Genomic DNA, 27,739 nt, shown 5'->3' with positions numbered 1-27,739 from the left:
TTTCGTTGTAACTGCTCGATCAGTTAACTTACGCAAAAACGAAAGAGAAAACGCTCAGTATAGGCTGAAAGATTAAAGAACTGCAAGAAAAAAGCAGCTGCAAAATTTGGAAAAAGTAAGTATGACAAACTACCATTTTGATTTTTTTTAAATCAAGTAACATTTTTACGTAGCTCTGCTCTTGTAGATCCGTCTTAAAATGCTTTATTTTGTAATACTAATGTTAACTAGACGAGACGAAAATCAGTGTGTCATAATGAATGAACATTAAAGACACGTGTAAGATATCACTTACAATTAAAACATCTCAAATGTTTTCTTTTCTCCCCCGAAGTGAACCTACAAAGTGTGTTTCGAAGTTGCTGTAGCATTTTAAAAGATACTTTGGTCAGGACCGAAAATTCTGTTGTAAGTTAATTAAGGAAAGAATAGGGATTGGAAAAAATAGGGCCTTTATAACTTTAGTGTGAGTAGTCCTTCTTTTAAGTACATAGAAGTACTAACATTTCTACATGTATGTAAATAATAACCAACTTCTTCAACTGTAAACACCTTAATGTTACATTACTGCCGCTTGTATTTAAGAAGGTACTTTCAATTTATACACCTGAACATTAAGCTGAGCTAGACGTTGTCTTTGTACACGATTATATAATATAATTAAAAGTTATTTCCAATAAATAAAAGTGAAATTCCTGAAACTCCTACTATGGCATGCTTTGATCATACATAGAAAATACATTTTTCAGCTGAAAAAAATGCAATGTTTCCCTGTCCAATCTCATTTAGTATTATAGAACCATTATTGAGAGTATATATAGAGAAAATGAGATTGGACAGGGAAACACTGCATTTTTTCAGCTGAAAAATCTATTTTCTATAACCGTTTGGTTAGGCAATGCATCTGTCCATCCTGGAGGCAAATTCCAATGCATTGACTGCTGTGTAGAGGGGGTCCATCATTCATTCTGAATGTTTGAGGATAAAGCTCATCTCTCTTTCTGTAGGACCTGTATCTGTTTCAAACTGCACTGATCACACTTCACAGAGTTCACATTTGTCTATTGCTTCTTCTGCTGGGTCTTCTCAATGTTTAGGATAAATGAGCTTCTGTCTCCTTTGACTCTGACGCTGTCTCAGCAAGGAAGCCCATCAGCTTGGCTACCAAACCTTCTTTTGTACATTGCCCCATGTTCTTGATCATAGGGGAGGATGGGGACTTAGATAATCCTGCTGATCTTTATCGGCAGAGTTCCTGCTTCACCACCACGAACTGGGATGGTGCCCTCAACAATGCTGACAATGCATCCATCTGTCAGTCCTCACTGCCACTTGTCATTACGAAGTAGCAAGCCCCCTAGGTACCTGAACTCCTTCGCTAAGGACAGCTTCTTGCCTCTCACAAGAAAAGGGCAATCTCCTTTTTACTGGGAGAGGATGATGACCTCCAACTTTAAGATGCTGATCCCAGCTGCTTCATGCTCAGCAGTGAAATGTTCAATCTCGTGTCGGAGATCGCAGTCAGATAAGGCAAAGACAATTTCTTCTGCAAACAGTGATGCTGCCTCCAAGCCCCTAGACTGGATACTTTTCATAGCGTGTCTGTGCCTTAATGTCCATTCATGGTTGGACATTAAGGTACAGACACTCATGGTTGGTTCCCATGTCCTCTTTGAACACACATGTCTTGAAGGGGAACTGCAATCTCAATTTCTCAGACCAGTTATTAAATCTCAATAACAAAATTAATTGACAGTATCACAAAAATTTTCAAATTCTGAATTAAGAACAATATAGTGAACTTTGTTAAAGTACTGGGTAGTCGCCATGTTGTTGCAAACCAAGAATTATGATGTAAAATCTGCCCTTCCTGCTCACTAGTCACTGACTAATGTAATGCGATGTATAAGCATATAAGTATAGGTTGAGCAGCAGACATTTCACTACAGAAAAGTTCTGTGATCTACTTACTTGTTAACACAGCATGCAGTTGATATGACAGAAATATGGTGCTGCGAATACCTCGAAATGTTGTTAATTTTGTGATCTAAATGAGAGGTTTTACATGTTACTGTGTACATTTTACTTTCACTGTGGTCTAAAATGCACTCATCAATGCTGATTCTTTATCACACTGAAATAAAATAGTGTTGCAGTTTCCCTTTAATACCAAGAATACAGTTACAGCTCTTATTCTGAGAACAGCAGGCCTGGCTAACAAGCAGAAGTGGCACTGTCACCTCATGGTCGCACAGCATCTACAACAAGCCATCTTGAGGAATGCTGCCATATACAGTATGAACAAGCTATGTCTTAACAAGGATAGACCAGATTCCCATGTTCTGTGGCCGGGATGGGATCTGTATTGTTCGTTGTGAATTTGAGGTTTAACTAATGGATGGACTCTCCTTTCCTGCAGATATGCTTTGCACATGTTAAGTCCGAACTGTGTACTGAAAATATCTTCTGTTAGCTTGATTTTTTTAGAAATACAATACTGGCATCGTTATTTTTGATTAAGATCATACCACTTAAATTTTTATGCAAGATGTTTCTTGCCACACAGATGGCAGATAAATCTGTTGTTCCTGAGGTAGAAGAGAGCACGGAGCCTTCAGGTGATACAACGGATGCCAAACCAGACCGAAAAGGAAGATTTCTCCTATTTGGAAAGTAAGTGTTAAAAATCCAGTTTTAGGTGGGACAGCTTCGTAAAAGTGTGCCTTTGCAGTTGTTTTCCTATTTTAGCCCACATTAGAAGTGAGTTATCACAAGAGGGATGAAATGAAACAGGGAACTATCATTTTAGATTGAGCTTTAATTTTCACTGCTGACATGGACAGTCAGTATTCTTCCTGCCTCAGCAATGAAAGTGAAAGAGATGCAATAACAAACATACTGACAAACATAACACCCATGCACTCATTTTCTAACTGGTCTTCTGGGTCAGGTTCACAGGAGAGAAGGAGCTTATCCTGGATAGCAATGGGCACAAAGCAAGGATAAGGATACCAAGGAAATAATAATACTTTTATATTGCACCTTTAAAAGTGGCAAAGTGGTTTCTCAAAGCCCTTTACAGACGAACAACAAACAAAAAAAAATACAGTAGAATAGTAGGAATACAGTAGGAAAGTCAAGAGGCAGGCAGAACCAGTTAAATAAAAGCCCTTTGATAAAAGAAGGTTTTGAGACAAGATTGGAAACAGCTCAGGGAAGGTGACTCTTCATATCTTTACATATCTTGAGTTGCAGAGCTTTGGATTGTAGCAGGAGAAGGCCCTGTTATCCATAGGGGAAAGACAGGAGACCAGAATTAGACTAGTGAAGGTTGCGAGGTGGGGAGTAGGATGATGGTAACAGATGGGTACTGAAGTGCCAAGCCATGCAGAGTTTTGTAGGTGAGCGTCAGGATCTTGACACAGAACCTGAGAGGAAGCCAGTGCAAGGACCCCTGGATAGATATAATGTGACCACTTGCATTAGACCTGGTCAGGATTCTGGCTGCCAAATTCTGGACATACTATAGTTTGTTTACTGTGGATTTAGATACCCCAGCGAGTAGAACGTTACAGTAGTCAATTTGAGAAAAAACAAGTGTTGACCAGCTTTTCAGCGGCAGTGAGCAATAACAAAGGACGCAGTCCGGTGATATTTCTGAGGTGGAAGAATGATGCTTTGACAAGATGTGCACATGTGGGTCAAACATCAAGCCAGGATCAAATATCATTCCCAAGTTGTTCAGTTTTGATTGAAACTCAAGTCAAGTACTATCCACAGATAGGGCTACTGCATTGGTTCAAGGAAGTTGAGGCATCCATGTTTTTACAGTACAGTATGTCACAAATGTGATTAGAGAGAGCAGAGACAGCCACATCAGTGTGAGGTTTGGTATGGATGTATATTGAGAGCTAAAGCCACCAAGAGAGACAAAGTGACAGCGATCAGTGAGGTAGGACTTGAACCTTTTAAGAGAAATATCTGTAACTCCAAACAAGGTCTCAAGATGAGAAAGTAGGATAACGTGGTTAACAGTGTCAGAAGCATCTCTGAGGTCAAAAAGAATAAGGATAGAAAGAGAACAGGAATCAAGCAATAAAAATATCATTAATGACTTTAACCAGGGCAGTTTCTGTGCTGTGAAGTTGTTGGAAACCACACTTGAGGGGTTTGAAAAGGTTATTTGCAAAGGGATGGTTATTTGGTTATTAACTGAACTGTAACAAAAGGTTGTAAAATTTTTGCAAGAAAGGGTAAGTTGGATATAGGGTGAAAATTGTTTAGGTTTTTTTTGGTACTGTATGGGGTAATGGCAGCACTTATAAAGTTTGTTGGTACCAGACCAGTGCTCAGTGACTGAGTAGTGAAACAGGACTGAAATAAAGCAGTGGGAATGGGATCTAAAAGGCAAGTGGTAGATTTCATATCTGAAACCAGTTTACTGAGGCATGCAGAGACACAAACACGCACATACTCGCAATAGGGCCAGCTTTTTCCAGAAGCCAGTTAACCTACCAGTATGTTTTTGGACTGTGGGAGGAAACCGAAGGAAACTCATGTGAACGTGCATAGAACATACAAACCCCACGCAGATATTACACCAGGTTTGGATACCCAGTGGTTCAGTGCTGTGAGGCACCATGACACCAACATGACACCCATAAAAGCAATATGACAAAAAACAACAGGGACATATAAATACATGTTATCAATTCTTAGTTTATGCATACATTTCCTCAGTATTTGTAGTTATTATACTGTATGAATATCTGTTTTGTGGGTATGTATGCATGCAGAACAAATATAGTGGTCAGTGATTTAGACTTTAAGCCCTTTCTTCAGTACCTTGTAGCAAACCAGCCTTGCTACCAGTGCCCTAATTAAGCATAAAACAGTTGATTGTGATTGCTTTAAGTAATGTTACAGATTTCTGTAACCAATACTGATTGCTTAAACTTGACAAAGGACAACAGATTTGAAAAGATTGCAGTTCAACAACCTGACTGTAGATGTCATGAGAGTTACCTAAGGTTTTTGAGCACAAATTAAGTTAGTATGCACAATAATATCACCCGCATTATTCAAGAAACAGCATTGAATATTCTCAAGCTGTGTTATGTTGTGGTAATGTATTGGAGTCAACAGTACCTATCGGGAAAACATAAACTGATTATACCGAAATTAAAACATCTTAAATGCATCCAACAATGCTCATTCTTATAAGCAGTTAGAATTTTCTAAAAAATATATGTATTTTAATACATTTTATATTTGAATTTCATAAAATATAGAGAGAGAATTAAAAAAATACAGTTTAGTGAAACCTTACTACACGTAGTGAAATTGCTTAGGCAAATTACATCCTGTGCAATCCCAAGCTCTCCAAAAAATATCAAGTCAGATAATAAATCACAAAAAGACGTAACTACTGTTATACACACAGTTACTACGTCAATCTTACTGTTTTTATATTAAAATCAAGAAGTATAGGTAAAATTTAGAAATAACTGCTTTTGTTTTCACTGAAACAAACCTGAGGTTTTTTTTTTGTAGAAAAAGTTGTCAAATCATTCCACTTGATGGCAGGCTCTTCCAGCATTTTCAACCACAAGCTCTTAGTGTGATGGAAGCCTGCATTTGGGTTTAGAAGCAAATTAGTCTTTTGAAAAATCTTTTCTGAGGGTTTGCCTTTTTCACAAGGGTGCACTTAAAAGCTTCAGTAGAGCTTCTGTTTAGCCCTCGTGTCCTTTTTGGAATTCAAAAGGGTGATTTTAAACTTTTTCATTCCATTAGTGCATTAGAGACTTGCTTTTTTGAAATAAGACATAATGAATCTGATTACTTCTTTTGCTTGAAAAAAACTTGCTGTTATTTGTATAATCTGTAATAAATGTGACATAAGAGTACTTTATAAAGGAATCAAAAATGCTAATAAATGTTATACATAGTTTTTCAACAATTAATTTAAAAAAGCATTGATTTATTTCCCACAAGATTTTATACTTGGATAATAGTAGTTCAAACCTGTGTATAGAAAAGACATTTTAGATTCAGCATGGATTCAAATATCTAATATAACATGCCCCTAGTTCTATGTAACTTATGCTTCCTGTTGAAGAATTTTACATATCAAATATTATTAGTCAGTTTTCAATCATATCCAAACTAATATTTCTGCATATGCAGATATGTAATATAGTGTATAAACATTAAGAAACCTAAATAAAAGTTCATTGCTTTTCCCTATCTACAAGACCGCTTGTAAAATACTTGGCTCCACTGCAATTTTTATTTCATTTTTCAAATAGAGCATGTTTTAAAATCCAATATTGAGCTTTAATATGTTAATGAAACAAGTTAATATGTTGATTTTAATATTTCTGTCACACTTATTTTGTTTTTGTGTGAATGGCATCTTAATACTTTTTAGAAAACATTCAGCAAATAAAAAGCAAGTTCTTTTCTAGAACAAAAAAGCAAACACGTTTGAATATCCCACTGACAATATTGCATAAAATAAAAAAAGAGTAGAAACATTATTCATATTTGCATTTCCTGTTTTGTTGTTTTCTTCTTCTTTCTTATGGTAAATGCTTTAGTTAAGTTAAGAACAGCAATGTGATGGTGAGAGTAGCATGTTTAGAGTGAAAAAGTTCACTGTAATTCAGTACAGGTTGAGAGGCTGGTTGCTATTTTGGCATGTGTGTGCTATTATTGTAATGGGAGGTTGAATACATTTTGTTTGGGAGGACTGTGCATTCACAATGCTAAATGTCTTGCATCAGACTCTGAAGTCCTTAATTATTTAATTATGATTGAGTTGATTTTTATTTAATGACCTATCGTAAGGAAAGCTTAATCATAAGTGAAAAAAGAGATGTTTAGAGGCATATATATTTCTGATATTGATAGATTTGGCATACAGAAAACCAGTCCTACAAAAAAAACTATGTGCAATCTGCTCTTAATGTGGTTTCTGGTTTCAAAAGCATGAACAATCTGTCACTGTGTTGTGGAACATGCAAAATATGTGTATATTGATATGTTCTGACAAGAAAAAAACAAAATGCATTTTGGTGCTCTGTATTCTTTGAGATTCTGTCATTTTGGATGTTGGCTATAAATAACTCCATCAGCAGGAGTGTAATGTGAAGGAACACTTTTTCTTAACAACGATACAAAGCCTTCAAAAATGTTACAATATGCTGTACTCTTTTTAACCATTATTGAAGGGAACGAGGGAGAGAAGTGCTTTGCAAATGTGAATACATTTTAAGACTAGCACTCCCAATAATTTTGAAAAGTTGGCAAGTATGCCCCCGACCATTACAATACCACCATTATAATGTTCTATTTAAAGATCAGATCTTGAAATTTTCAAAGTGTTCTGCATGCAGGTGTGTTTCACAGTCCTGATCATTGCTTTTCAGGCTGCACTTTAATCAGTGAAGGGAACAAGGTCCTTCTGCTTCAAGGCCTAATTTGCATGAACAGAAAACCACTCTTGATGTCATACTCTGGCTAGAGAGAGAGATTTCATTGTAAACCACGTGATTCCTGATGGCTTCCAGGCACTCTTAATGCAACTCTACTGTGATCATGACCTGGCTTTCATTTCTGTAACCACTAAAATATTTACTGGTGATCCGTTTAAGGAAGAGACTGGCCAGCCATCTCCAAACAAATAACCCTAAAGTGACAATAGTTTTTGAGTACATTACATTTGAATTTTGAAGAAAAAGTATTTGAACACAGAAAACTTTGAGCCATGAATCTCAGATTCCAATGTATGTTATTGTCCTGCATTATGTTTGGTGTATATTGCATGTTTTCAAAGCTTGGGTTTCCTATTGGCTACAGTTGTTTGTCCTAGAAATACTTCATAACTATAGCAAATAATTTGTGAGACATTCATTATGATTGTCAGCTTTACTATCTTTAATTACTTTAAATCAACTGAGTGACATCAGCCAGACTAGTTAACCTACAAATTATTGTGTAGTGCGCATTTTTTCAACTTGAATTCATTCTTTCAGTTGACTAGGGACAGCTACTGAATAGAATCCACCAATTTAGTTTGGCACAATAAAAAGAACAATGCATGATTGCTCTCTTTCAGCTGACTGACCAACTGGCAAACTCATTAAAGGTATGTATTGCTCTCTTTTGCTTTCATCAGCAGTGAGCTGAGCTGAGCTTGAGTGCCATTTTGGAGGGGTCAGAGTATCACACCTCTGTTTAAAGTGAAAATTCAAAGCGAACACACAAATGAACAATACTACATACAATATAGAACTGCAGTAGTAGTTTTTCACTTGTAGGGCAGCTTTTGCAAGATGCATTCATTGGTCTGGCTATGACTGGATAGGAATTTTAATAGGGTAAAATCAAGAGCGGGCATAACTTTCTCATTCCTGTGGGCTTTCTTTTTTACATTTGGATCAAATTTCTACCATCTAGCTTTTTGCTTGTATATTGGTAATGGCCTCAAAAACTGGTTGCTGAATGACTGGAAAAAACATTAAAAGCAAGCCAAGTGTTATACCTTTTGTCTTATGTAAAGTTTGAAAGAATAATGCTTATCATCTGCAATCTTAAGTTTTGAAGTTACCCAACTTTGCCAAAAGTTTAGAAAAATGCCTTTCTAACACAGTTTTAGAAACTCTATAGCACCATGTTTTTATTGCTTTCATTAAAATATAGGTCTTGTCTGCACAGAGACCAATAGCTTCTTGGAATTTGTTTTTGTTAAATTACAATTATAGGATTTATAGCAATGAATGTGCTGCACCCCTCTTGACTGTCCCCCACACCTTCACTGCTCCTGAAGCATTTTCATGGTGCTACACGTGAAAATAAGAGCAGCACAAACAAAGAGAGCCAAGATCTTGACAACTTCCAGTCTTTATACATTCTGTCATTACACCAAGCCATATACTGTATAGGGCTCTCAAATTCATTTTGTAATAAAAGTAAACTGAAGGGATCCCTGAAGAAGAGTTACTAACATGAGATTGAAACTAACAAGCATGTACTTGACATATGTACATTACCCTGCACATGTGATCCATGCAGCAGACCAGGACACGAGTCTCAGCCCTGCCCTGATTCTGTGCCTGTCAGCAGAGGTGCTGGAGGCCAGGATGACCTCAGCAGGTTCGTGGGTCACAGGCACTTTGTGTTTGAATAGCCCTATAGAAAACTCCAGTGCCACTCACTTGCTGACACAGGGGCTTTGCATGGCCTGAGAGTTCAGCGTCACGCTTCATGTTTTATACGGTACTGTGGAGCATGGTGGGCTCCTAGCACAGAGACAGTGACTTCTTTAACAAACTTGGGGGAAAAGCTTTTCAGATGCAGAGTGGCGTACCAGTGAATGAGGAACCAAGGTAAGCTTTCCAGCTTTCCTTGCGTCTTTGAAAATATTTTTCTGTATCCAAAGGTAATTTATTGTCAGGTGCCAGAGTTGTGGATTTGCTGGGAATCTGGAAAACAGCCAAATTGGAGCGATCGGTCTCACGTGACCTCTCTCGTGTTGTACTCCCTCAGGTTGCACTGTGCATGATTGCAGTACTCTGGTGATGTAGACCCTGGCGCACTTGCTGCAGTGTTCTAGACAGCTGCTGAGAACTATACTAACAGACCATATGGATCTACACAGGTCTGTTTAGAAATGGACTAAAAAGAAAAAAATGCACAACCACCAAATCAATACATTGTTGATATGCTTACTATAAAGGGATGTGGCACAACCATCTTCAAAACAATCTACTAGGCAATCCGTTGATAATACTGTTTGGCCAAATTTTTCCAAATGTTTTTACAGTATATGTACATATAGGATAAGCAGGTTTCAGACTTATTAAAATGTTTTTTTCCTCAGTCTTGTTTATGTGCAGGGTCAATGTACTAAATTGTTTTTGAATTGTTTTTCTGTACCCATTTTGTAATCAAGGCCAATATGCAGTTACAGTATTTGCATTTGGTGATTGTTTTTGTTTGCTTTTGTGGAAGCTTACTTAACGAATAGAGAATTTCTTTTAAATGGTAGAATTGCCACGTATTACAAAATACTATTGTTTAAAAAAAGTTTTTTTTCTAGTTGTATTCTTGATGTCTGACTAACACGTTTTTAGCTCTGGGCTCCACATTGACAGTAATTTGCCATATAGACGTGCATCTGTCTTAAAATATAATTGTAATATAAATTCATTTCTGTTAATTTTCACATAAGGTAATTCATACATTCCATTTGATGTATGTCCTTTTTGCTGGCAAGTCATAAAATATAAGTTATAGCCATATCTTTTATTTATACTGTATAATTGTATCTGAAACTGCTGCCTGAATTTAATCTTGTAAAAGTGCAATTTCATTTAAATAGATAATTAAGGCAACTGAGAATTAAAGGACTGAAAGAAAGAGTGTGGTCACTTTCTCAATTACTGCACAATCATTCATGTTATCAGAGCTACTGTATGAGAAAAAGATTACATTTGTGTTAATGTCCAGTCAAATCTAAATATATAATCAAAGCTTATGAAGTTCAGTATTCCAGCACTAGGCTAAGAAGATTTTTTTAATTATTTGTAACAAATCCAGGTGATGTGTACTGTAGCATAGTTCCCATAATTTTGCAGGGGGCACAGTGATGCAGTGTTGAGAACTTGCAGAACTGCAGAACTGGGGCCCCGGGTTCAATTCTTGGGGTGCTCTCTGTGTGGAGTTTGTATGTTCTCCCTGTATCTGCATGAGTTTCCTCTAGGTGCTCCAGTGTCCACCCACAGTTGAAAGATGTGCTAGTAGGTTAATTGGCCCCTGTGAGAGTGTGTGTCTCTGTTTCTACTCTGCAATGGACTGACAGCTTATCCAGGTGTATCCTGCCTTGCGCACAGTGCTTCCAGATAGGCTCCAGCATCCTGGCAACCCTGTTTTGGATAAAGCGTTTAGAAACCGATGGGTGGATGTTGTAGTGCAGATTAAATCAGATTGAGTTTTGGTAATTGATAAAATATATGATTTAATAGCTTGTGTTTGAGTTGCTGCATAAGGTTCCAATAAAGATTTAGACTTATCACCTGTATCCAATCAGAAATTAGATCATCTGCAAGCACTGTGAATGAAGAAGATGTGAAAATCATTTGAAATGTCAGATAGTCAGAGCTGCAAAAGGTTCAGGTCTTTTGTGTGTTTCAGCCTGGTGCATTTGAACTTTGAATTAGATTTTTAAATTTTTTAAAAATAAATAAACCATCCCCAACTTGAGCTGCTTTACAAAAGGTAGTTAGATCATGGTGTTGGAATTTACAGCTTCTTCTATGAATCTGATCTGGCTGCATTCTTAACCTTTGTGTTGAGAGGGAGCACGTCAGTATACAGTAAATTGGCTGGGCACTTCCTTTACCAGAATAAGTTGCAACTCTATCTTTTTTTTCAAATTACTTCTAAAGATCTGATACAGCAGTGCACCCAGTTATCTGCAGTTTTGAGTACATGCCATCCTCTACAGTTTGGGGAGCAATATTGAATATTGATTGATTATATTGATAATATGTACAGTTTATTTTAAGTTTTGCAAAACAGTTGCAAAATACTCATAGTTTTTATATACCCCTTAGTTCTTCATGTGGTGCCATCACAGAGAAGGGCAATTAAACGAGAGATAATGATGACTTCTAGCACATTCCCATGAAAGTTTGAACTGTTTTGAAACAGTCAAGATAAATGTTAAAAAAATTATTTCTGTAAATAAATTAATACTTGTTGCAAATCTCATAAAATAACATCACAAGGCAATAATAGAAATTGGGCTGTTTTGGGCTGTTTAACACATACTGTATTGCTTACAAAAAATTGACAATCAATGCAATGGCAGTATATTGTCCGTACAGTTATCAACTTTGATAACTGAACCACAGATGAGCTTATCCAGCTTTGGAATGTGGCTAGAATGCTTTTAAAATAGTCTGTTGCTTTTTTCAGCTTGCACTATGAATGCATCTATTCGATGTTTAAAAAAGACATGATGCAGTAAAGCTACATGGTGCTTTGTGGTGAGTGGGTCATAAACAGTCAAATAAGCTTCTGAGAATTACAAACCTTTAGCTTAAGTGCATTAATACATGTTAAAACTAACAACAAGAAAAACAAAAAATGTCTTCTGTATGTCAGACGTTTAGAGAATCATTTTTGTCCCTCTGTCCTTCTATTTGAATTATGAGATTTAATACTTTTCTGAATGTGTGTTATGTTCCCAGAAAGTCAGTGAATCAATATTTTAAAGGTTATACTGAATTTGCTGGACTGCAACATTGTGCTTACATGTAGTATTGTATTTTGACAACATATCCCCCAGTGTGAAAAAAGTTTCAGAACACAAGCCATATTTTTTTTCTCTGAGAACTACTACAGAATGCATTACAGGAAAATCAATCCATCAAAATCATTTGGTGAACATAATGATAGAATGATATCAAAGTTTTTTCTGTGGGTTCTTCACATGTAGGGAAATAAGGGAGAGAGTAGAAATATGAGACCTTGGTATGTGTAAGAAGTACAAAAGAGAGAATAGTTTCGTTTGCCCATAGGCAAAATATCATTTTTCTTTATTCTCAGAGTGGAATTAGACACGGCTTGTTATTTTGCATTTTAGTGGCTGACACATCTCCCCACTCTGATTACTGTGTGTGTTTAAGTGGAAAGCCCATGAAACTAGTGTGTGCTAGTTTTTTTTCCTACTGATGGACTGTGTAGTAAGTCAGTGGAAATAGGTTTCAATTACCAGATCCCACAGCATTTTAGAAAAGAAGACCTCCTTTGTTTGATCACCAATAGACATCAGTTAGCAATTTGCAAACAAACTGTTGTGGATGAAAAACAGATAATAAATGCAATGCATTTATGGGCTGTATAAGACCTGAATCATGCCTTGCTATTTTGTTTTCTGCTTTATAAAATATCCACTTGCTAGCTTTTTTTAAAGCATCATGGTCACTGCTTTCGTTAAAATATGACTTCCCTTCTTATGTAAAAAAAGATAATAGAGAATCCTTATTTTATAGTTTGAAATACAATTCTATCAATTCCTTCTCTGTAGTCATTAATCAGTTTTCTACAAATTTGTGGTGTTTGTTTAAAATGTTTGGATTAGTTTTTCCCCCACAGTCCTAGGAGACAGTGTATGTAAGTAAAATCATAATTTACTTTGAATAAAAAGAAGTTTTCTTTGTGTTGTCCAGTTTATATTTTAGGAAACATACTTAGTTCAGATAAACATTTTAGGTCTTGGAATTGAAAGCTTAATGTTATGTAGAAATATTTACCTGAAAATATAAAAATGAAAACATAAAAAATGAAACATTACAGCTAAGTATCTGGGTTAATCCGGTCTTTAGCGAAGATACATGTTTAAAATCCAGGGTTGGGGTTTTTCGGGCTGTCTTAACTGATGGTCATATCTGGTTTCAGCATTTCGTCTTACAGTAATGCACTGCATCTCAATTGTCTTTTATGACGTGAATTTTGAAATCACAGGAAACTGATCGGTAGGCGGAAAGGTAGCATTTGATGAACCAGAAAAACAGCTTGGGGGATTTGGAGGTGGAAATTTCAAATTTCGTTTTTCTGAAGACATACGTACAGTAACAGTTGCTGAGCACTGTGATCAGGAATAATGTACAGTAGATGCAGAGAACCTGTCCATCACCAAAAGCATTTTTCTGTGCTCATTTGTAAACAGCACATAGCTAGACCTGTGGTTTACTGTAATTTGAAGATGTAATTCTTCCAAATCTCTATTTAGTGCTTTACTGCAGCCTTCAGTGGCAAGTGGCAAGAAGACCACACTAGCGAATCGTTGTCTCTTTTCTTCTCTTTTCAGCATGGAATAAACCTTTACCTGTTCCTTTGCAGCCTATGCACTTGAACTATCACCAAAGTACAGTGTTGTTTCTTGTTAGAAAATACACTGGTCTGTTTGTGTTTGTGTTTGTGTAAATAGGTGGATAATTAATGATCAAGAATGCATTCCTTTAGAACTTTACAGATAATGCTTCCAATCAGGGTGGGTTCTAGGTTTGACTTTCTATGAAACACAAGGTGTGATAATGTAAAACACATTTTTTCCAGGTATTCTTTCAGGTTATTTCCTCAAATAATCTGTGAATGATATTGACAGGGATCCTGGCTTGGGCTATGGGGCATCGAATAGGTAAAATGGGCATTATTGGTTTGAGTATCATTAGGTGGTAAAAGGTAATATATGAATAAAAGGACATGCTTTGATTTTTTTACAGTAAGAAAAAAAAGGATGACCAAGGCATGGAGCAGGACCTTTCTTCCGAAAGCCATTACAGAATTGTTTCACCAACATTCCAGTATAAGATGAACTACAAGCAAGTTGGGAAATGTATTATTATCAACAATAAAAACTTTGATGAAAAAACAGGTACTGTACCTGGCTCTATTTTGACATTCGTGTGCTACAGGGTTAAAATGGTTCCAATGCTTTTTATCTCTCACAGTTATTATGGTTAACAAAGTATTTTTGATAACAAAATCCTTTTTTTCCTCATAGTTTTGAGGCACTTCAAAAAGAAGAAAAGATCATTTCTTATGTGAAATCACTTCCCTTTTTGAGAAATTGTTTTTCCTAGGCATGATTGCCAGGAAAAAAAGAAAACCTGTTCTTGTTCCAAAATAGTGGGCAAGAACTGATGAACATACTGTAGGTCAGCTAAAAGGACATAAAAGAGCTAAGACTACAGGACAAGACTAAAATTGATAGATGAAGAAAACATGAGAACAAAATAAATATGGTAATGGTAAAATCAGTCAACTAATGTAGGGACTGAAAAAAACTATGGATAATATTAATAAATATATTAATAATGCAGTTGAATCTTGTAGAAAAAAATATACATTTGAAGTGTGAATCAATATAGTAAAAAAAACCTCAAGAAATATGATTCACCTGAAAAATAAAGAGCAGACATCAAGATCAAGTAGAAACTTGACTCGAAACAGGTAGAACACTTCAGATATCTCAGGAATCTGTTTGCAGAAGATTCAGAAGTACAAAAAGAGATTTAAATCAATGGGAAAAGCAACAATCACCAGGAAGAAGAACTAAAAGACTAAACGTAGAACTGAGGAAAAGCTTGGTCGTTACATTGATCTGTGGCATGGTTCAGTATGCAGCAGACACCTGGACTTTAAGGACGAAAGATATTTGGAGAGGTTTAGATGTAGAGAAGAATTCTGGACAGATATGAGGAAGTACTGTGGATAGCAGACAAAAGAGGAAGTTTAATAGACACAAGATGCCAGCAGAAAAACTGGATTGGTTGCATTCTGTCACAAAGGGCTGCTCAGTGATGTCTTAAAGTCAGAATGAAAGGAGCAGAACAAGATGAAGGAAGAAATGAATAGTGCTGGTTGTCAAGTGTCTTATAGCCAGCTGAGCAAAAATACTTTTTATTGTGCAGCATGGAGAAGGGACTGCATCTAAAATCTGCACACTGTGTGGCACCAGACATGATGACAATGACAAGGACGTGCTGTCACACAGAAACCTGCTTACTCTGTTTTTACAAAATTCAAATCCAACAAATTAGTTCATTGAAAAGCTGACTGCAAATACGTTTAGAAATATAAACCTCAGCGACGTCATATTTCTATATGCACGTCTGTTATCAGTTTAGGTAACAGATTAGGGAAACATGAGAAAAATAATTCTATAGAGTTCTTAGTGATGGATGGAGTAAGGCTCTTGTTTCCTTCTCATTCATTTCCTTTGTTTTGTTTTTTTAAATAAAAATTCAAACTTGTGTTTGGAGGAAAGAGGTCGCTAAAGTTTTTTTTTTCCAGTTCAAAGCACATGACCTGTTAACTTGATGTTTTGTGTTATGTGTTTTCAACTTGCTTGCCTGTTGCTTCTACCCTGTTGCAACAGTCATTTCAGAACTGGCTTATAGGTAAAAAAGAGAGAAGCACACAGGGTTAAACAATTAAGAAGGAAGAGGATCCAAGCAGTTTCTCTTTAGAGAACAGTATGCATCAAGTGAAATAGTTTGAGTGTTTATGCCAGTATGCCAGTGTGTCTGCAGGAATCTGTACCACAGTTACCGGTATTACTACAGACTGGCAGTTAAGACTGGTTCAATTTTTTAAAGACATTTCTTAACTTGCCTTTTAGCACAAACCAAATTGAGCCAGTTTACTTACTACTTTGTCATTGATCACTAAGATTTCATGTGACATAGACACATGATGCCAGAAACACGTTTCTTAATCATGTATGATCAGTGAATAAAGTAATGACCTGTACATTCTAACTTCTCTGCTTTTTCTATTTCAAACCATCTCTGCATTTTCCCAATTAGACATTGTCACAATTTCCTTGTACAATGAGTGAAGTTGGCTGCCAAAGTTCAGTGTTCTAATATCTCCTCGTCTTCCCTGTGATTTTTTTGTTTAATTATCTGAGGATGTCATCTTCCACAATCTCTTTAGTGATCAGACAGTGTTTTGCATTTCAGTTTTCCATGCTTAAGTAATCTACAGGCCACATAAGAGCACATATTTTGGAAACACTTGAAGTGAATAGTGTCCTTATCCTGGTCCTTATATCCAATAAATTGGTTGGCAAAGAGAAGTGTTTTAGAATTTGTTAAAAATGGGATAAAGAAAATCACAAGATTGTATAAAAAATGCTGGCAGTACACAGGGGTTAAGTAGAGCGTATCTTGACTGGGGTTATATGGTTTAGTAGCAGTCAATCAGTTAGTGCTGCTTTTCAATACCAATTTTCTAGAGATAAAAATGCATTTTACAGTTATAAATGTGTTTATAATGGCTGTACTCTCATTAAAATCAAATTATAATGTAAAAACAGGCTTACCTTTTGAACTTATGGAGTGCATACCATTTTTACATAATACTGTTTTCTAATTCATATTTTAATGGTAATGTCAATGAAAACCATGTGTATAACTTTAGGACAGGATATAGAAAGGATCAAATCTTATCTATTTCAGTCTTCACATTCCCTTTTTCTTCTGTCTAAAGACTAAACCATTTGAGATGATTAATGCTTTATTTTTCCATCTTTTTCAGGAATGAATGTAAGAAATGGCACAGACCGAGATGCTGGAGAACTGTTTAAGTGTTTTAAAAGCCTGGGCTTCAATGTTTTCATTTACAATGACCAGACATGTGAGAAAATTGAAAAATTACTCAAAGATGGTAAGCTAAATATAATAATTTTAACTGATGATATTTATTTACAACCCCTCCCCCCTGCTTTTTTACCTTTGTCTTTTCTGGCTCACAGATAATTATGTAGTACATTTGGAGAGTCTTGAATTCAAGGTATACATATCAATATGCAAGACGAATGTTTAATAATTACATTGCACCCATAGAATATCAGCGTACCATGTAATGCATAGTTACTTTCATTAAAATCTAATTTCATTTTCTTAATGTGTGGTATCAATTTTTTAAGCCCTTTTCAAACCCTCCACAGATGTTTTTAAGTGAGAGTAGATTGGACAATTATAAAACAGTTAAAAGCATGTCAAGTTTCTATTGAGCTCTAGGCTTAATGAGCTCTTTACTGACTGGATTTATTGATGAGAATGATAGGACCCATTGTGCTGTGAAGCTAGTACCAGTTTAACATTGAAAATCAACCTGATGTTAAAATAATAATGCAAGTGAAGAGAACAAGAGTTAATTGCACTAATTTTCTATAATTTACACACTGTAATCCCTCAAAGCAGTTTCCAGCCTTTGTGTCTTTGTGTTGTTTTTTTTTCTTTTTTGAAAGAAAATAAAAAAGACAGGATTTAATACTAAATTTATATCAAATGTGTGGGACTGACAGAAATGTTTAGTTAAACTCCTACCTAGCAAAATGGAGCACATTAAAAGCCTATTAACCCAACTTAACCTCTGCTGAAATCATAAGGAAAGAGACCCCTGTGGTTGCTAATGATGTGATGTGATGGGAAGGATAATGAAGTGTTAATCAATTTACAGCAGAATGATAGGGCTCTTCCGTTTCAGCTGCTATTTGTTGACCTACGTGCATTCTCACAAATTTTAAGATATTATTGTTTCATTACTTAAAGCACATGTTAATTACAGTCAAGTTCAATTGTTAACTTTGTATATCTTCAGTGAGCCCATTTTAGTGATGATGAGCAGAAAAAATTGTTTTAGTAATGCGGGCATTTTTTTAACAAGGGTGTTTATGAAAAGAAGTTATTAGGGAGTATATTTCATGAGAATGTTTTTATTAGAGTACATATTTGTAAAATGTATTCAAATTTTTTTTAAATACATTTAAAATAAAATAAAAAATTTAGGCAAATATTGTTAATTTATGAGCTTTTATATTCAAGTTTAAATTTATATAAATGTGTGCCAGACATTTTTTAGCAGTGGGTTTTTCTAGAGACATTATTAAAGTAGGAATTGGATTTCTCCTGTTTTCTGTAATTAAACCATTTATCACTTCATTAATGTTGCCATCAATTTGATACTAGATCAATAAGTGCTTAAAATAAGGAAGTTTAATATAGTAACCAGTTTTCAGTTAATGCTATGAAATATTATAACATTCTAGATAATTATAGTAGAAGAAGGTAATATTAATTTATTAATTTATCTGCACGAGTTGCAACATCCTACTCTAATGACTAATCAATATAAAATAATGATCAAAACGTGAAAATATTAATGTTCTTTGTTACCTAGTTTCTCTCATCTTTCAGATGTCTAAAAGTACATTTGAGACACTTATGTATCTCAGTTACAGCAGGGAAATGTTCATATTTGTAACTCACTCACATATTTTGATCAATAATTAATGTGTATTTATTGTAATTGTAATGAGGTAAGTCCAGCATTAAACATTCTCATTACATTTAGATTAGCTGCTTCTTTTAATGTTGTTATAACCAGAAATTTGTGCATTCTGCTTCTACATGAAAAAGTGAGGCATAGTTGATTTGTTAAATGTAACAGAATGTAACAAGACTATTAACTAAAAAATGGATCTTGAACCACTTTTACAATGAAGACAGATATCTCATCTTACAGAGATGAGGTAATGTTATATTGAACGAGAGTAGAAGCAGCTGAGGAGGAAAGCAGAAACCCAAATGTTTTCAGCTGTTTTACAAACAACAATAACCTTGAATTTTGCATACAGGCTATTAGGTGAACTAGTATGCATTTCAAAATGCAAAATAAAATCCCTTAAAGCAGATTCTTACTGACCCATCTGTTACAAGACTTCATGATGATAGTCTATGTGTGGGGGAGAAAATTAAATACTTACAAAACGTGGGGACTGAGATTAACACTTTCCTGTTTTAAAGAGACTGCTTTTCCTTCTTTCAGAGGATACTTAGGATCATTGACATTTTAATGTGTTACATTATTTAATGTAACACATTGCGGACATTATATCAGCCCTTCTTCATGTGATAGACCTGGCGTGGGATTTCCATTTAAGAATTTAATAATAAGAAGGGGCTTACGATTCCTTATATATACTGCACATTCATTTAGTAGGCTGTCACACAAAATTAAGCTTTGAATCGATCACAGTTGTCCTAGCAGTGTAATCATTTATGTCCCCCTCCCTAATTGGTTAGCCTCTGAGGAAGATCACAGCGACAGCTCGTGTTTTGCCTGCATCCTCTTAAGCCATGGAGAGGAAGGGATGATCTACGGCACAGACGGAGCAATGCCAATCAAGAGTGTCACCTCTTTGTTCAGGGGCGACATGTGCAAGACTCTGGTGGGCAAGCCCAAGCTGTTCTTCATTCAGGTGAGGAGCCTGTTCTGTTTTCACCCACCACGTTGAAAGCATTGTGGGATATGAAGTATGATCCTCTTGATGGGGCTGAACCAATGACCTGAACCCTGAACAGCCAGTCTGTAGGCCTGTAATTGACTTTCGGATCATTTCTCCACCACTTAAATATAACAGGTTGTTAACAGTAACCATGCACTGAAGGATAGTGGTGCAGAAGCAAAGAAATAAAGCCCTACAAAGTCAGCATTTTTCCTAGGATTTTCGATTTGCTCTATAATGATAAAGTCCAAATCCGTAATAAATTTAAGTAATTATCAATATGAGCTGTTTCTATTCCATTTACAGTATGCATAATTTACCAAGTCAAAAATCATTTAATTCTTTTTGTAAGCATTTTTGCCATACTTTATATTTTTATGGAAATTCTCATTTTATGATTTTGTTTTCAAACCAGGCTTGCAGGGGTTCAGAGTTTGATGATGGAATACAAACAGATTCTGGACCTCCGAATGATACTTTGGAAACTGATGCCAACCCCAGGCATAAAATCCCAGTGGAGGCAGACTTCCTTTTTGCTTATTCCACAGTGCCGGGTAATTTGACAGTATATTCATTTTGAAAGAAGCAGTTTTCAGAAATATGCCATTTCAAACCATTACAAAAGTATTTACAAATAGCTATTACATTTATCAGGTGGAACCATTGTCATGATGTGTGACATACTGTCAATCAGATACTGCCTCACTACACATAACTAGTACCTGAAAGGAAGCAAACCTATGGGCCTTGGATCCTCAGAGATGTATGCAGTTTTTGTTTTTCTCCTCTCAATTGCCTGATGGTTACACTGTTACTCTGTGATAGACTAAACTACTTTTCATCCACTTAACTAATTCCCTTTTGACTTACTTTATTCCACACCCTTATCTGTACAGTTTTTGTAAATAACTGTGAAAGCAGTCTAACTGGTTGTGAATAGATTGGTTTTGGGCTTAGAAAGCATTTCTTTGGCAATATCTTCATGCTTATTTTGCCAATTAGCATCCCCTAAAATATTTTTTATTAAATGTACTGTAAGCTCACCCAGTGGATAAATTGTGAAGCAGTTGTGTAGGGAACACAGAAATATGAGGTGAAACATATTTAAACATGACTAACTACAGATCTGAACAAGAGTAGATAAGAAAACAAGTCCACAAGAAAATGTTCTTTTTAAGTATTAACAGAGCAGATACCAAAACCCAATGTTTTCCCAGATTATCTGAAAAATAGTTGGAAAAACTTACATAAATCTTACATTTTGAAATATTCTTGTATTTTGCCTTTCACATGGTCTCATGTTTGCACACGATAAGTAGAGATCAGTTGTAGCAGCAGTCCCATAAATTAACTTTGCTTGTATAGGATTGAGAATATAGTGTCGCATGATTCTTTTTTCTTCTGCAGTATTATATAACATTGCCATATGGCTATACAGGCTTTCATCTAAGCTCCAGATTGTGTTTGACAGCACAAAAGAACAGAAAAGCCAGTTAATTCCAACTTCTCCATTACATTCTAGTGCCAAAGAAGCTCCAGCCTTTTTTTCTAATCAGGTTTCCATTTCAATTGCGTAGGAAAAGTGTCGTATTCAAATTTTCCATTTATCCTTTCATATTACATATTATTTGTATTGTCGCTCATATTCTCTCTTATTTATTACTCCTGGTCTCGTAGACCTTAAAAAAACTTCAGTTGCAAATATACATAGTTTGATTATTTCCAAGTTGAACATAATCATGATATTATATAATTTTTGGAGTTATTTAATTTTGGGTATGTAGATGAAATGGGAGCTCACAAAAATAAAAGAGAAAAGGGGGAGAAGAAGAGGTTGCTGATCAAATAAAATGAACAAAGAGAGAAATGATCTGTCCAGGGTAGGTAAGAGAAAGGGTGGAAAAGGTGCCAATAACAAGATATTATTTCAAATAAATGAGAACTTATTTTGGGGGGTTTTCCTGCAAACAGTTTACTTTCCAGTTAACTCAGTTAACTCCAAATTCAAATTTTCCACAAATGGAAAGTAAACGGTCCCAGAAACTATCTGTCTTAAATTAATTGTCTTGACTTGTCTACATGAAGCTGAAGCCTTGAACAAACTCATCTGAAAAAACAAGTAATGATGTTTTTGAATTATGCCCAGCCGGGCCATGCAAAACTAGCAGTATTAACCAGGCTGCTTATCTACTCAAATGAGGCACAAGAATAGTAACCCTGAGTATATCCTCTTTGCAAATCTGCTGAAAATTAGGGTATATAACAGTATCAGCAGTTCTAAACTAAGAACCAAAAACAACAGATATAATGAAAAACTTTGTCTCTGCCCAGCAATAACTCTAGGAATGTCACTGACTCTGGCTGGACTACAATATAGGATACTGATCGTATACTGTAGGTAAATTAATGGTCAAGACCAAAGCGTCTAGAGCAGCCCAAAAGTAGTTCATTCCAGGCAAACAAATACTTTTTCTGCAATCAAAGAAAGCACAACAGTGTATCAGCAGTTACATTGATATGGAGCTCGATCCAAAATATGGAACAGGTGTTGTGTGTAAATGGAAGCAAGTGTACCCTTTAAGACAAGTGATGTGTTGCGATGGTCATAGTGTGTTAGGTCATATCTCTTTCTGCTTCAAAAAGAAACATTTGCACATGTCTGAATTTAATTATAATGGCCTTTCTAAAGAACTTTTTGAGTCCCTGCTTAAAATGGCTGTATTTTATTTTTACATTTTTTCCCTTTCCTTGGCTATTTTTTACCAGCAGCATTTAAAGTGTTTTTGTGTTCTATAGTTTGTTCTACCCCTTTCCAATTTTGCTTAAATTAGATATACATGCCAGCCATTTGGACACAATTTTCAGTTTAATCATCATCCACATCAATCAATAGCAACAATTTGTATACTTTTTTTTTTAAGAACGTACCTGCATAAATATGATTTTTTTCTTATGATTCTAATAATAATTATTACAGATCATGTCTAAGAATGTCTTAGAGATTTCTTTATTCTGATTAAAATGTTACATCTTTTGGTAGGAATGTAAATGAAAGGATTAAATATTTCACCAGTAACATTTATGGTAGCCTTGCTAGAGTATAATTAACTCATTATCATTTACTAGAGCAGTTATTCTAGTAGGTCTTTTATGAAAAGAAGTGAAATGACAGCAGATTTACAATTGATGTAAAAATAGTCAGTTTGCAAAACAAAATGGAGAATTTAGTATTGATGTAGCTTGATAGGTGGCTAGATTTTGTTCTACAGTACTAGCCAGGATATTTATTGGAAAAATGTGAGTTTTGGGAAATAGGTGCTGTCTTCATTAAAGTAATTCCAGAATAAGGCAAACATGTTAAGGTGGCAATTTAAAGCTGTTGTTTTGTTTTGCTTTCCCCCTTTTTGACACCTTTTGCACATTGCAAGCTCTGGTAGAAAGTTCCTCTTACAGCCTGCTTATAGGCATTTTCAGTATCTGTGCAAGACACAGGTGTATACAAGGGACTAATCTTGGTTTCATTTTTTGGTTAAAAAGGGCAACATGTGGAGAATCCTTGGTAAAAACAGTAAAGTGAAATATAGCATATTGTGTGAATAATGTTTGTCATTTATATTGTTCATCCTTTTTTCACATGTGACATAAGCAGACGTAGAAGTGCTGTGATACTCACCTGACGTATGTGCATTCCAGGTTATTATTCATGGAGGAACCCTGGCCGAGGCTCATGGTTTGTTCAGGCTCTGTGCAACGTCCTGAACGAATATGGAAAAGAGCTGGAGATCATGCAAATTCTTACCCGGGTCAACTACATGGTTGCTACCAACTTTGAGTCATGGTCTGAAGATCCGCGCTTCAGCGAGAAGAAGCAGATACCCTGTGTGGTCTCCATGCTGACAAAAGAACTGTATTTTAACTGATGTTAAAGTTGACCATCATTGGTCACACATTCAGGGAGATTTAACCTTTATAGCTTTATTTTCTTCAGTGGCACTCAACGTACATACAGTATATTATCCTTGGATTTTGTCACGTCGGCAGGCAGTGTTTAATATTCATGTTAATTAACTGACCTGAAAATGTGGGGAAGTCTAGAAGGAAAACACAGGTAAAAAGGGTACAGAGCAAGTCACATAGTATTAAAGCACTGCTTACCATAGCGGTACTCCATGCTGTCTGTATTCCTAAAATACAATGTCCAGGGTATTTTTTTTGTATTTTTTTTAATTTATACCCCCCATTTGTAATCCCCAATTGTTTCTATTGTCTATTGTTTGCCTTGCAATAATAATTCTCGGACCTACATTTGGAAAGGGATCAACCTATTCTATTAACCCATTAAGGTATTCATTTTTGGATGCTTGTTGGTAGGTATCGCCATTATTTCTGAACCAGAATTTTCAAACCATTACTAATATAGTGACTGATGACACTGTGCTGTAGGTGGTGCCATCTTTTGGATGAAATGTTATGGGATTAAGGATCCCTGGTAGCGTTTATAAGACTATGGGTAGTAACCCCATTGCTTTGGCTAAGTTCCATTCTATGTTTTCATTACCTAGCCTACCTAAAGTTACCTCTTATTACAACTGGTCAAGTACTTTCTCAGTTCTCCACTGAAGTGTAGTGGATGCTAGCAAATAATGGCTACTGTGCATCAGATAGGTGGGTGCTGCAATTCAGTGGTCAATAAATTTAGTCCTGTCCTGTAGGTGTGTGGGATGGGATGAAAGACATTATATAAAATCAAGGAATAATTCTTCTACAGTTACACCAAAATTTGATTTGATTTCATCACCAGTCTTTGTTTTAAGAACCTGAATAGAAAATTAATGCAATCATGCTTACTGCATATTGTACATTGTATTTCCGGAATACGTACAACAGACCTTGCAGTGCTGGAAAGCTGTGTCCTTGTCATTAACACCAAAAAATGTTCTGTAACCCTTTAAAAGAAATACTGAAAATGCAGGTAAATCTTTAGCAGCTGAACTGAAAATCATGTAAGATCAATACATGTATTTAAATCAAAAATAGAAAATAAGAGTCAGAATGTATGCTAGTAGTTATGAAACACCTCTTATTATCAGAATCAGAAGTGAATAGAATGACTAGAATTGCAGGTGTGTGGGTAAATTTGTACAAATCTTATACTGTAAATTCCAGGTTAAGCACATTAGATATATTATATATTGAAATACCTGATGAGTTCTCACATAAAAAGGTAAAACAGTCTAGGTATGCTTATGACCTTGTTCTTATGCCATGTGATGCCATTTGAAGAGGGAGTATAATTTATATACAATTTAAAAAATATATATGCTGTGATACTTTTTTCCCTCAAATAAAGCTGAGCGCTGAATCAGATAGTATACCTAGTGGCTGAAAATGTATCAACACATTTTCATATTTATATGTAATACTGGAAGAAATGGTAAACTGCTTATGCCTTATACACAGACAGAATACTCTATATGAGTCAATATACAGTATTTAACAAATATATTTACTGCAGTAATAGGTTTAAAAATCACAGCAAAAATAATTTCCTTTATATTACATTATTTACATTGGGACACTTCAGTGACTTCTCACATTTCATTAATCCATGTATTCATATCATTTTAATACTTTAAGCACAAATGTTTTAATGAAAGTATGATGGATTGTAATGGTATATTGTTATAATGTTGACTTTGGGTAACTGACCACTAAAGGTTCACATACATCATCAGCTCTGTATCAGTGGCTTTCAGACAAAGTCATTGGGCTGTATAAAAGCAGCTGTAGCAGCTTTTTTCATAGAATCAGTCTAACCTTCTTCATTTTAGGTTACTCTTTAAATGTCAAATGGTTATTCTATTGATATGGTTGAAGTATTTGTATCTTCTGGCTTTTGAAAAACATTATTCAAGATTGCTGCATTGAAACATTAATAAATGTGCAAGTTTACAGTTAGTATGTTTTGAAAAACAATGAAACACATTGCTTCTGTGAGACTCAGAAGATGTCACTTTTAACTAGATGTACAATGAATAATTTATTGTGCAGATATTTAAGATTGGGACAATCCAGGCCAGAGCAGAAGTGATGCTAAATTTTCTACTATTGCCTTGCAATTAAAAGAAATATTCAATTATGTATTCCAAGGCAGGTGCATTTGCATATTTATACTTCTTTAAAATGTAAACCTGGAGCACAGTAGTGTGCTGCACATAGACTGTTAAGGGATATACTGTATGTATGACCTTGCATACAACAAATATCAGGGTTTTATAGCTTTTAAATGAACACATTTCTTCACGCTGGTAATTTAATATTGCATGTACAGTGTATTCAAAAGTCAGGAGCCTGCTAATCAGCAGAGGCAGCTATTGCCGATGTTCATCTCACTGTTTCAGTGTTTTATTTTAACAGTGATTTTTTTTTAATTTGGGGCAACTTTAATGTTGTTGTATCATACCTTCAATAATACAGTAGAATATGTTTTAATTACAGGAGTTTTTAAGTAGTACTGCACTCTAAGATAATTTCCCAGGGTGGCAAATGACCCCATATGTTTTCTTTGATAAATCAGTTTTTACAGTTCATCAAGGGTACTAATAAATGTTGTGGCTACTGTACATCTGTGCTTCTGTGACAGTATCGAACTTTATTTTAAATGCTACTCCTAAAAACATTAAAAGACTTATCCCGGTTATAACAATTAAAGCTACAAAATGTTTACATGAGAGAAATAGGCTGGAACAGGTTATGTTATATTTCACTATTCATTTGTGAGCATAATCATGTCACTGTGTTAGTGGATACAGAATGGAGGAACTGAAAAATGGGTAATTAAGTGAGACCATGAGAAGATTCATATTATGTAAACTAAATGATAATCCAGTCCAATCCTCAAGACTTAAGTATAAGATAAGGGTCACAAATAAGGGATTTGAAAAACTCTGTTAGGTTTTCTGTATTTCTTTTTCTTGAACTGCTTCTATTGTTGGATCCTCTTTCAATGCTGAACAAGATCTTACAGGGACAGCGTTTGAGCCCTGGGCTCAGTTATGTACCTTAAATACAGCAAAAACCAGATAAAGTATGTTAAAAGTTGAGACGTTAAGAAAGTTGAAAAGTGCTAACATACTTTTGTTTACAGCCAATATCCAGTAAGTCTATGAGATATTTAAAAAACGATAAACTGCTGTTCCACAACAGATTAAATGTTTTATAACAATACCTCCTGAACTATTCCTTTGAAAAGTCATTTAAATTTGTAGTAGAGCCTTTCCCCCAAAGTGACAAATTACAGATTAACTTGAAGTTAATTTGCTTCAAGGTGGAGTGAAACTTCAGTATGAACAACATGATAATGTACAGAATACTGAGCAATTGCTGTAATTTAATTATCTTAATTTTATTGTACAGTAGATATGTGTACTTTGAGGTGGTACAGATTGCCTCTTTATGGTTCAACTCTTTTTGAAGGGTAGTATGCATAGGACTCTCATCTACAATAAAGAGCTTGAAACAGACACTTTTTTTGCCTCAGGTTCTTTTAAAGTAACCAAATTAATTCATGTTATCATATTTATCATCCTAATAAATTTTAGTTGCCAAATTTGCTGAGTTTTATACTGCAAACAGTTTGCTCAGATTTTTTTCTGGAACAGGATCTTCAGAATTCTTTATCAATAATGTTAATTAAGTAGTAGTCAGTGTCAATATCATATTAGAAGACATACATTCCCTCAAAAAGGAAAAGAGAAGATTTTTTTCTCCTCATAAGAGGCTTGTTGTCTATGCTTCAAATTACAAAGAAGGTTTTAATTTGTTCATATGAAATAGTTTGTAATCTCAATAAACTCATTCTGCTTTGGA

General features: G+C 35.2%; 1 protein-coding gene across 2 annotated transcripts; it reads left to right on the top strand.

The window, feature by feature from the left end:
* casp7 (caspase 7, apoptosis-related cysteine peptidase) lies at positions 1–27,739 on the top strand. Of its 2 annotated transcripts, none has more exons than XM_088917397.1 (7): positions 1–115; positions 2,567–2,673; positions 14,295–14,446; positions 17,116–17,244; positions 19,668–19,843; positions 20,286–20,424; positions 23,564–27,739. In XM_088917397.1, the coding sequence occupies exons 2-7, from the start codon at positions 2,567–2,569 to the stop codon at positions 23,788–23,790; spliced, it is 930 nt and encodes a 309-aa protein (XP_088773523.1). In that variant the 5' UTR covers positions 1–115; the 3' UTR covers positions 23,791–27,739. The 2 variants fall into 2 exon arrangements, with proteins under 2 accessions (XP_088773523.1, XP_088773524.1); XM_088917398.1 differs by lacking the exon at positions 1–115 and adding an exon at positions 8,120–8,149 and having other exon boundaries at positions 2,575–2,673.

This window comes from Atractosteus spatula, chromosome 5 (assembly GCF_055471065.1).
Source record: "Atractosteus spatula isolate fAtrSpa1 chromosome 5, fAtrSpa1.hap1, whole genome shotgun sequence".
Taxonomy (NCBI): domain Eukaryota; kingdom Metazoa; phylum Chordata; class Actinopteri; order Semionotiformes; family Lepisosteidae; genus Atractosteus; species Atractosteus spatula.
The sequence above is the reverse complement of the archived record's forward strand: the minus strand, read 5'-3'. Positions and strand labels throughout refer to the sequence as shown.